The sequence below is a fragment of the Clarias gariepinus genome, chromosome 25 (assembly GCF_024256425.1).
Source record: "Clarias gariepinus isolate MV-2021 ecotype Netherlands chromosome 25, CGAR_prim_01v2, whole genome shotgun sequence".
NCBI classification, from domain to species: Eukaryota; Metazoa; Chordata; class Actinopteri; order Siluriformes; family Clariidae; genus Clarias; species Clarias gariepinus.
In genome coordinates, this window is record NC_071124.1 from 25,045,654 (window position 1) to 25,057,523 (window position 11,870).

Consider the following 11,870-nt stretch of genomic DNA (forward strand, 5'->3'; position numbering starts at 1 on the left):
CGGCCGTGATGGCTTTGATATGTCGATGTGATCACCAGAGGGGGAAGGTAACTTTGGTAAATTTACTTCTTTAAAACAGAGTTCAGGAAGCAGAGAGAGCAGTCTAATTGACAAGTTTGAGTACTTTTGATACTTAAGTAAATTTAAAAGTACTTTTGGACTTTCGCACGAGTACATCTTGAAGTGGAGGACTTCTACTTTTACTTAAGAAATACAGTACCTAGTGTGTCTCTGCTCTTACTCCGGTAAAAGGATGTGTGTGTGTACCTTGCGCCCACCTCTGGTGTTCACATCAGCCAGCCTCAGTGAGAAGAGTGTAGTGTAACCCCGAGTTCCAGCTGAACACACAACACTTAATGGTTCTACATGTTCCAAGAGCGTACATTCAGTCAGATGTTGAGAGAGATGATTAATGAACAGATTTTTTCACATTAGAATCATCACACACACACACACATAGTGACACCATTGTGACTCTCACACCTCTGACTGTAACCCTACACGTGGGTTTTGTTCGTTTAGCTCGGGTGTAAAATTCACATAATCCTCTAACACAATGGTTTATAATGAAACGTCTCTCAAACCCTTCACAAGTCCATTTATGTAAAAAAAAATAAAAATAAAAAAATGAAAGACTCGAGTTCACAAAGTGAAATCCTTCATCTAAATCCAATTTAAATCTCACCATTTAAAAAAATAATAAATTAGAAACCACATGAGGAAAAAAAGAAAAAAGAAAAGATGATTCAGGCCTAGGTAAATGAATAAGTAACTGAATGACACCTTCATAGTGTTTTTATTTAGTTTTATCTGATTTATTTAAATTTTTCTATCAGGATGTTTATTTTCCTGAAGCCTCGCCCACTCTTTTCTGCAAGAAAAGAATCTGCAAAAGATCTGCACCACAATGATTTTTATTTCATGATAACTGTGTAAAACCTGTGATTATTAAAGTTTATAAGATCTAACCGCATTACCTTTATCTGTATTAAACGTTTAGACGTATAACCTTCTTCATGTGTCAAGATTTATTGTCACTGACCTGGAGGTATAATAATCAAAGATCAGCGAGTTAGAGCTGTAGTGCTGATTTAAGTTACCATTGTTGTAAAAGTAATAAAATAATAAATTCAGGAAATAAGAGGTAAAAAAAAAATAACTGCAAAAGAAAAAAAAAAAGTTTGGATACATATACAATAAGGATGAGAATAGATTTACATCAGCAGCACAAAATCACCTCTAAACATCAATAACGTAAACTCTGACGATCAGAAATCATGCTGGAGCATTATTATATTGTATATTTATTATTATTATTATATATTATTATTATCATAGTTCCTGTTGGCATTGAAACAGACTTAGACCTCGCTTTCTTATAATATAGCTGATTTTCCGTATGTTAACCCTCTCAGTTTAAACATTAAAAACTTACTAAAAAGGCACTTTATTCTTGAACTTTGTTAAAAGAAAGATAAAAACTTCAATGTTTCATTCTCTCTTTCGTTTTTTAAGGCGACTTTAAGGTGAGGGGAGAAAAGGAGGAGGAGCTTTTGTGAGCTTTGAGTAACGTTAGTCTCGTCACTCAGTTAAAGAAAGCAGCACATCTCGGCGGGTGGTGGACCGGGACACACGAGAGACACATCCGGAACATAAAGTCACACTGGCAGGTCACTCGAGAGTTCAAAAACATTATAAAATATATATAAATGTATAAAACTACTTAGTGTAACACCGTTTAGCAACGAAGTGTGAACACGATGAGAACACCACAACGTCATCACGCCTTCTGTTCATTTATGATTCCTCATCTTTTGACACAAGTGGGCATACCAACATACAGGACAGGTTTGGATCCGGCTATGCTTAGTCACTTTAAAACTGCAGGGTTTAATGTTATATTTAATAATAATACATTTTATTAAAATGGCTCAGAACCGTTCGCTCCTGATGATGGAAACAGTTCCATCTAAAAAAAAAAAAAAAACCCTTTACTTCAGACTGAATATTTTTGTTTAACCGTTTGTTTTTATATACGTTTTCCCACTCAAAAGGAAAAAAGGGTTTAAAATCCTTCAATGCAATAATGAATCAGATTAGACTTTTATTCACATATTAAATAAATTTCCCCACAGTGGGATGAATAAAGGTTTTCAAAATCGAATCAAATCCCAGAAAGAGGTGATAATCCCTCGCTGTGTATTCTGGGTAAAACTCGTTAAATTGGTCGAATCCATCCAGTGACGCATCACGACCTTTTTGTGGGACACTGACATTTAAACTAAAATTTATTTGTACAAGTTTGTACAATGTTGCTGTTCCTCTATGCTCCTATAGGTGGTGCTCTGAGATATTTATTAAATGCAATCAGCACCTGGGTATCGTGATGACATCGTATCAGCTGGTCCCTGGTGGTTCCTGTCCATAATAGTTAATTAAATGATTAAGGATTCAACGAAGATCATTTTAATTTGGCTGAAAATATCACCGTCATGCTCATGAAGTAAACGACAAATAGATTTGTGTCAAATGTACTGACTGATGGTTTTAATTTGATAAACAAAAATAATACATTTAAGGACTGCAGGTTTAATAAAGGATAAGGTTTGTTCATATAACCCGACCTTTCACATACTGAGGGAGAGAAATATTCCTAAATTTAAAAATACTAAATTAAAAGAAAACAGATGTGGTTAAAAAGTGGATTAATTCCAAAACTAATTATTTCACTGAGCTTCATTTATCATCAAACTGAAAACAAATGAATTGATTTATAAACCGTTGGTTTAAATGTGGGACTCCTGAACCTTTTGTGTCACATAACCACAACCCCACACACACCTTTGCTAGAAAACTTTGCATTTGTATTCCTTCCTCTTTATTAAATACTTCGGGTCTGTATAATTTTGTTGTTAATAAAAAATGATAATAATTTTTGATGCCAATACGAAATAAAAATACTTAAGAGAAAAAAGTATTAAGGGAATTAGTGGTTTCCAACACATGCTGCTCAATTCACATGATCAAACCTCGGTCTACTGATCAACTCTAGTACATCTTAGATTACTTTAAGTCCTAAACGACTCTGTAAATACAGAAAATGAATGAAAGTCTAACGTGGCTAAAGTCAGAGGTGTGTTACATTTAAGGCACATCAGAGTAAAACATGGCTCTTCATCTTCATCATCATCATCTTCGTCATCTTCATGGCAGGTTGTAAACAGATGAAACGTGGGTGTTGAGTGCAAAAGAACTCTGACCGTTTGGCACCGAGAAGTATGTGGGTGAAGGGTGCGGGCGTGTGTGTGTGTGTGTGTGTGTGTTTGTGTGTGTGTGTGTACTAAGCTGTGTGGCTGTACCAGTGCATGGAGCGCTGCAGGGCCTGCTCCCAGCTCTGCAGGACTGGTTTATACACACCACCTGCTCCTCCTCCTCCTCCTCCTCCTGCGTCTGCGTCTCCTCTAACGTTCTGAGGGAGGAACTGACGCTCCGTCATCTGCAGCTTCTTCAGCTCCTCTTTACTCTTCCAGTAACCTGCAGAAATATAAACAGTTTTCATACCCAGGCTTCAGAGCAAACACTAAACATTTAAATAAATTAAATGGTTATTGAGAAATCTCACATCACGTTGTATATATGACTGATTAATATAATAAACTTTTAAATCTTTTACAAAGAAATGTCTATAGAAATAAAGAAAAAAACTAATTTCATTATTTACTTCTATAGGCATTTCTTTGTAAAAGTGCTGCGGAAAACGCAATTTAACAACTACGTATGTAATTATAACATAAGAAAGAAAATGTTCATAAATTAAATAAATCCAATGTGAGAACTTCATTTAAAACAAAACACGGTCCGTCCGTCCCTCCTCGCCCCGTAGCAGACTTTATTACACACAATTTTTTATTTTATATTTAATTTATAAATATTCTGTGTCTTGGCACTCTGACCCCAGCTAACTGGAATATGTGAAACAACTGTGCTGTAGGGTCAATGTGACAGATAATATTAATTATAATATTGATTCTTAATTGATTGATTTGCTTATTCATGTTCTATTGCACCTCTAATTGACTCCCTTTGACAGCTCATGTGATTCTTTAAGGCTCCATATGACTCTTAAATTCCTCATGTGACTTGTTTGTGAATCCATTTGACTCCTTACGATTCCACGTTTCATCTCCAGATGGATTATGCTATATTACATTGTATTTGAAATATAATAGAGCATAAAGTATCACTGTGATGTAATCACTATTAGGGTTATTTTCTTTAGACGATGTGTGTAAAGTGTTTCGCCTCCTCACCGACTCCTAACCCGGCCACGAACGCCGCCCCGAGACATGACATGTCGAAGTGTGTGGGCCGTGAGATTTTACGCCCCAGCAGGTCCGCGCTTAACTGCATGACGAAGTCGTTCATAGACACACCGCCGTCCGCCCTGTGAACACAGCACTGTGTTATTACACGCTTATTACATAAAAGAAGACCGAGGGTTTGGGTCGCGCGTCCACTTAGTACCTGATCCTAGTGATAGGGATTCGAGTCTCCCGGAGCATCACGTCAAACAACTGCTTGTTCCTGTTAAAAAAAAAAAAAAAAGTGTTATAAACGTGTTATTACAAAATATAGGCTGCTTTTACACACTGTCTGAGCTGAATGGAAGAGAGAGACAGGCAGATACCATAGGGCAGACAGATAAACAGTGAGAATGGCACACAGACAACTTGAAGGAGAGACAGGTAACAATTAATTATATACAGGTGGGCAGACAGACAAGTAGCCAATAAGACAGACAGACAGGGCAGAGCAGAAAGACAGAATCAGACAGTTTAGTACAAAAACAGCTAGACAGTCTATTAGACCGACAGGTCTACCTACAGACAGACAGACAGAAAGAGACAGAACAAAGCACTAATAATACAAACAAAGAAAAACAGATAAATGAATGGATGAATAAAGCAAGAATGCGTGTGAAAGTAAACGCACACACACACACCTGAAAGCGATGGACTCCAAGATGGCGCGGACCAGGTGACTCTTCGTGGTGGACGGTTTCAGGCCCATAAACGCTGCACACGCTTTAGGGTCATTTAACGGTGCCTGAGTAAAACACACACACACACACTTATTACCAATCACACAGTTATAACGATCACAGAGTAAACCTGTACACACTATTGTTTATGTATTGTGTAAATAATCATAATTAAATATAAAATAAGAAATATCACAGAGACGTGACTTACAATAAAAAGCCTGAAATCAATCGAAAGCAGGAAAGAAAATAAAAAGCGTTTAATGTGTTATAGATAAATAACAGAGTCTGAGAGAACTTCGAGCCGCAGCGTCACACACACCTGCAAACCGCTGAACGAGGGAACGAAACACACTCCGTCTGAGTCGCTCACACTGCTGGCCATGGCTGAGGTTTCATTCACATCTGTAAACAGCTCTGCAACACAAACACACACACACACACACACACACGTCATATGAACAAAACTTCATATGATCATGAGCTCTCCGAGCACCGTGGATGAGGTCACGTGACAAAGTCATGATATCCACAGGGTGACCTTTTCAATGAGAATACAGTTTCAGATCAACAGAAACATTTCACTTCAACTTTATTTATACATGAATGTAAGATGATTATTAATTTGTGAGTTTAAATAAAAAAAAAAAAAAACAACGTTTGTTAGACAGATGAAGGACGCTGAGATCGGCTGATACGCCACCGTGACATCCTACTGAATGACTGGATCCTGAACTGACAACAGAATTTGATCCGATAATGTTCAGGTGATAATATTCAGATTCAAGTCACAGCCGAATATGAAACGCAGAGGATGAGGATCAGCACCTTTAAATCACCACATAGTCATGGATTTTTAGGTTTTTCTACAAACATTTTTTTTAGAAAAATTTTATTTTGTTTCATGGATTTTAAGATTTTTCAGCAGGAAACCAATAGATCACCTACTCCAGGTAGGGAGCGGGTCACGACCCTAAATAAAAGAGTTCAGGTATCTCGGGGTCTTTTTCACGAGCGAGGGAACGCTGGAGCGTGAGGGTGTTACTGCATTCGCTTCAACACACCATTGTGACAAAAAGAGATTTGGATCAAAAGACAAAGCTCCTGATCTACCGGTCGTTTCTCATTCCTACCCTCACCTAGGGGCATGAGGGGTCGGGTCATGACCGAAAAGACGAGATCGCGGATAGAAGCGGCTGAAACGTGTTCTCTCAGGAGGGTAGCTTGCTTCTCCTTTAGAGACAGAATGAAAAACTTAGTCAACCCTGAGAAACTCGGAGAAGAACCGCTGATCCTTTGCATGGAAATGAGTCAGTTGAAGTGGTTCGGGTATCTGGTAGAGGCGAGGTGTCATGATCACGCCCAGTGGGGAGGAGGCCACGGGGCAGAACGAGGACTAGAAGGAGAGATTATATCTCCAGACTGGCATGGGAACGAATCAGAGTCGCCTGAGGTGGCAAAGAGAAGAGGTTAGTGTGCGTGTGTGTGTGTCAACCCCTCTCCCCCCTCCCACCCCCCTAACCAGAGTTCGGATGAGCAGTTGTTTTCCAAGAGGTGTGTGTTTGCTCACCAATCTCCTGAGCCCATCTGATGGCTGTTCCTGTATCAGCAGCATTTCCTTCAGCAAGATACACAACTTCAGGGCCGATCTTCCAGCCGACCAGGGGATACAGGCCTAAACACACACACACACGTTTGAGCATAACAATTTTTTTTAATTGAAATGTAAAAATAAGACTTTGTCGAAGTACGTGTGTGTGTGTGTGTGTGTGTGTGTGTGTAGCGTACCTGCTACAGAGGTGTGAGGTTTGTTCCCTGTGTTGATGTCCATAAACGTTCCTGTTCCCATGGTGATCTTTACATCACCAGCATCAAAGCAACACTCGCCAAACATGGCCGCCTGCTGATCCGCCATCTACAGCCATCAGATTAACCTCGTTATCACACACTGTTACACTTCAACATACCAATCTGCAATGTTGCACACTATTACACACACAGCTTTTGTACTCGCTATCTGTCATTTTTGTTCTTTTTGTCTTAAATAACTGTGTTTTCAAACGCTCTGTAATGTTCAGTGTGTTTGAGTGATGTTCCAACAAGCTGCACCATGATTGGTCAGAGGCACAAAGGTTATTCAAATCCACCCGGGGCAAAAAAAATATATAAAAATCTCTTCACACGAATAAAATTCCATCACTGATGTTAAAGGAGATTATTGGGTTGAAAAATATTACCGACATGCACAAAAAAAAAAAAAAAAAAAGGTGAAGGTTCACCTCAGGAATGTAACGACTGTAATCTAAAACATTTAAAGCGAATAAGTAAAGCTTAAACAATAAATAAATAAATAAATAAATAATAATAGATATTTGAAAAATAATTACTCACAACTGACATGATTGGAATAGAAACCCCGAAGATGTCGGGATCAGATGAACCAAAATGGTGACTAAAGAGAGGGGGGGGGGGGGGTGTTAAATCAGATACTTAACTAAAAATAATTTCTAAAGCCGTGTTTAAACATGTAATACCTGGTGTTGTGCACCGTGGGAAGAATGGAGAGAGGTAGAGAGAGGAGAGAACACAGAAACCCACTCCAGCACATCTAAACACACACACACACACACACACACAGGGAGACAATAAATAAAGAAATAAATGTGCACTCCAGTCTTGCTCATGTGGTTTAGGGACAAGGCCATAGACCCTGAGTGGTTGCCATAGTAACCCAAAAATAAATAAACAACTGCATTCTGCACTTTACTCATTTTAATGTTTAAACTTGGGCGTAGTTTATGAAATACCTGATAGGAATCAAAGATTGCAGTTGAGCTGGCGTTGGAGTAATCTGTAGCGTGGACCAAACCTGCAGAGATCATGTGACGAATTCATGTTAATAAAAATTAAATAAAAAAAAAAAGAATCATAAAGGTAATGATTAATCATTTAAAACGCACAACAATTATGCAACAATCCAGCTAATCAAAATACAAATGTGTGTCCCCGTGTGTTTGCTTATTTATAAAATGTTACATTTTTGAAATGTCACTGACATCCAACTACAGCCCTACAGCACAAGGCCCCAGCACGGGTGTAAGTTAGACCAGCACAAGCTGACACAAAGCCCAGGATGGGTGGCAAAGGGCCCTCAAGGTGGGTGGGACAGGGCCCATCAAAGGCCTTGAATTTGGGTAGCACAAAGCCTAAAGTTGAGTGGCACAGAGCCTGAGGGAGGGCAACATAGAGCCTCGGGGTGTAAGTGTGACCAGCACAAGGCCAGGGAGGGAGGGACAAGGCCGTTCTGTCATTCTGGTGTTTTTACCTTTAGTAAGTTTATAAAGCAGCCATGTGTCAATGGTCCCAAAACAACAAGTTCCTTCATCAACTGCCTCCTTCACCTGAGAGAGAGAGAGAGAGAGAGAGAGAGAGAGAGAGAGACAGAGAGAAACTAGGTCATACAGCCTGAGAATGAAACCGAGATGAACAAGTGCTTCATAATAAAAATTATAATAATATTAATAATGATGAACCTGAGGGATGTGCTGCAGAGCCCAGGCCAGACGCATGGAGACGTGCTGTGGCGTGAACACCACCAAACTCGCCGCCAGGAAACGCTTCCGTCTGCTGAGGAAGTGTAGCATCTTCATCACACCATGCACTGCCTGGTACACACACACACACACAGTTAGCGCTGACAGTAGGTTTTTGATCAGAAATTCAATTTGTTTCTTTAGACCACAGTCGCGAGGTCTCACATATGCACATTGGTTGCTATAACACCAGCATAAGCAACAATTTGCTAAGCAGAGATAGCAAACCAACATGCAGATTTCAGCACAGATGAATTTTAACTATTTAACATGAAACATCAGACTGTTGTTACTGATCCTGACCCCCCCACCCCCTGCAGGGGCAGGTCGCTTCCCTCACCTTCATTGTGCACGAGTTGTTCCAGGACTTGACCATCTCAGCCGCGCGCAGGTCCTGCCAGCCGATGAAGTTATGAAAGGGTTTCCCTGTCTTCCTGAAAAAACAAGAATCAAAGGAGATAAAGTAAAACTCACTGATGCAACACACACACACACACACAGTACTGTACCTGTGCCAGGTGGTGAATGTGGCTCTCTGAGTTGAGATCCCTAATGCCTCCATCTGACTCATCTGTAATCCCGAGTCTGTAACACAGACACACACACACTTCAATTAAACTTATTCACAATAATAAAAAAACAACTGTGTAAGTGTGTTTCTGGTGTTTATTCATTCTACTGGGCTTTAACACAAGGAAACAGGACAACACACAAGGAGCGTTACGAAACGCAATAAAGTCACAAGGCCATGATGTCGACAGACGCACACACTGGAGTGTGTCCAAACATTTTTTTGACAGTTTTGGATTATTCATTTAAAGAGGACTTATTTGTGGAGTGTGTGTGTGGGGGCGGGGGAGCTCTGACCATGCACCGCTCCCTTGACCACACTGACGAAGCTCTGCCACAGTGACTCTGGGTCCATCTCCACCCAGCCATGCTCAGGGTACAGCAGACACACCTGGGACGAAACACACGCACACGTCAAACAAACAGCACACAAACACGAGCGAGCACAGGACGGTGTCCTATGAAGGACGTGTCTCTATCAATAACCTATCCATATCCATAAATAAAAGGGAAGGTTTAAACTGGGAGCAATGAGTTCATAGAGGAATGAAAGGGGCGTGTCTAGGAAAACCCCGCCCACACCTTAGTTAATTCTAAGGAGAAGTATGTTAATGAGCTAATTAGGATTTAATATAATATTAAAAACTAATTAATTAATTATGAAGCACTCAAAGTGTGTGTGTGTGTGTGTGTGTGTGTGTGAGTGAGTGTGTGTGTGAGAGAGAGAGAGAGAGAGCGCGCAGGACAACCTGAGAATGCGGTGTGTTAGCGCGCAGGTGGGTGAGTTACCTTCCGGCAGCAGGATCCCCGGATGTTGGCGTGTTTATCGTAGACATGGCAGCGCACAGAGGTCGTGCCCACATCCACCGAGAGAATGAAGCCCTCTCTCTTCGCCCAGCCGTTCCTCAGCGTTCCCATAACACACCACACCGCGGAGCGACGCTCTCACAGGCACCGGGAACCGCGCTGAGCCGCCATGTCCGCCACCGAGCCGTAAATATGTACACCCGTCCCCTCACCGTAAGTTTGTACACCCTCTCTCTCTCCCTTTCTCACTCCTGCACTTCTCTCCACCAGAACTACTTCGGGCACGCGCGGATCAAGGCTCTCCGCCGCTGATTGGCTGAGAACGGGGTGCACGCGGGGAACAAACGCGACAAGCTGATTGGCTACAACCCGGGCGCGCGCTTCTTGTGACGGCATCCACACACGCGCGCTTACGTTTCCGAATAAATCCGAGTCATAAACATGAGGCTCTTCTTAAGTGTATGAATTTAGAATCCATTAAACATCAATATTCATTATTACTAAAACTTTTTAAATAGAAATAAGCATGTCGAGATATTTCATCACTGAGGCACCGCCAGAGTTTCTGTTCCTCCTCTGTGTGTGTGTGTGTGTGTGTTAGTTGGTTAGTTACTTAATGTAACAGCACTAGTGTAAACCCGCACCGCTGATAAAAACACCCGAGCAACGAAACAACAACAGGAAGTAAATTAGCAAGAAGTTTAGCTGCTAACCGATTAAACCACAGACCGCGCGCGCCGCATATGACCCGGTCACAAAATGGCTGAAATCAGCGGAATAATCCTCTCTTTAGTCCACTTTTACCTCAGAGTTAGACGGGGTTAAGAGCTATCTGATATCCAGCGGCATGTTTAGCAAAAAAGAAACAAATATTAAAGCAGTACAGGCGCTGACGTCACACATCAGCCGATTGACGGGTGGGTGGAGCATTTAAAGAGACAGCGCGCCATTTCAGTCTGTCCTTTAAAGGGGCGGCGCACTATTTAGGTCTGTCACTCACTTAAAGGGACAGCGCACCACACCATCTCTCTCTCTCTCTCCAAGGGACAGTGCACTATTTCAGTCTCTTTCTAAGGGCAGACTTTAGCCTCTGGTCAGACACCCTAATAAGTAGGGGGTATTGATGGTCCTAATAATAGCTAATAATAATAATACTTATAATCAGGACAAGTTTTATCTTAATCAGTTGTAATTTAATGTGCAGTGTGAAGAATCTCTGCGCTGATCGATAACTGTACAGATCAGTAATCTGGCTCCTGGATGATGGACGTCAATAATTGTGTTCGGATCTCTTACAGCGCGAGCAGGTCCAGGGTCCACATTTCAACTCACCTCACCTGCACATGGACCTCCAATTCTCCCTGCTAAACCCAGACTATACTCCATGCAACAGTTTCAGGTTCAGACAAAAACACTCTGTACAGTGTAACATTGCTAAGACTAACTCTGCTTACACAACAAATTGCCTTGGAGGTTTCAGGAATTTAGTTTGAATAAAACTTTGTTGGAGTTGTTAATAAACAAAGCAGTCCAGGAGATCCATTAAACCGATGAAAATACAAAACGAGTTATATACAGCACGTCTTTCTCAATCAATAATATATTATATATAATAAATATATATAGTCCCCCAGCTGTAAAAGGTCGGTGCTTTTACGGTAGCTTTACTAGGGGCCCGGGCCCCGCTCCCAGTAAACTTGGTATATACAAGTGTGAAAGGGAGGTATAATTTTAAGCAGGCGGGTCACACCTGTGTAAATAATAATAATAATAATAATAATAATTACAATGTTAATTATAGCTTAAATATTTAATGATTAAGTAAACATTTAAAACCTGCATTACAACATGTTCCTAAG

General features: G+C 40.7%; 1 protein-coding gene across 1 annotated transcript; it reads right to left on the reverse strand.

The window, feature by feature from the left end:
* Positions 1-1,834: 1,834 nt before the first annotated feature.
* gk5 (glycerol kinase 5) lies at positions 1,835-10,325 on the reverse strand. The gene is made up of 16 exons (XM_053487081.1): positions 9,994-10,325; positions 9,502-9,595; positions 9,144-9,219; positions 8,975-9,068; positions 8,575-8,706; positions 8,367-8,442; positions 7,849-7,910; positions 7,576-7,649; positions 7,433-7,493; positions 6,830-6,956; positions 6,612-6,716; positions 5,364-5,458; positions 5,003-5,106; positions 4,525-4,584; positions 4,311-4,444; positions 1,835-3,534 (listed from the first exon to the last, which is right to left on the reverse strand). The coding sequence occupies exons 1-16, from the start codon at positions 10,120-10,122 to the stop codon at positions 3,341-3,343; spliced, it is 1,617 nt and encodes a 538-aa protein (XP_053343056.1). The 5' UTR covers positions 10,123-10,325; the 3' UTR covers positions 1,835-3,340.
* Between the last annotated feature and the right edge of the window lie 1,545 nt (positions 10,326-11,870).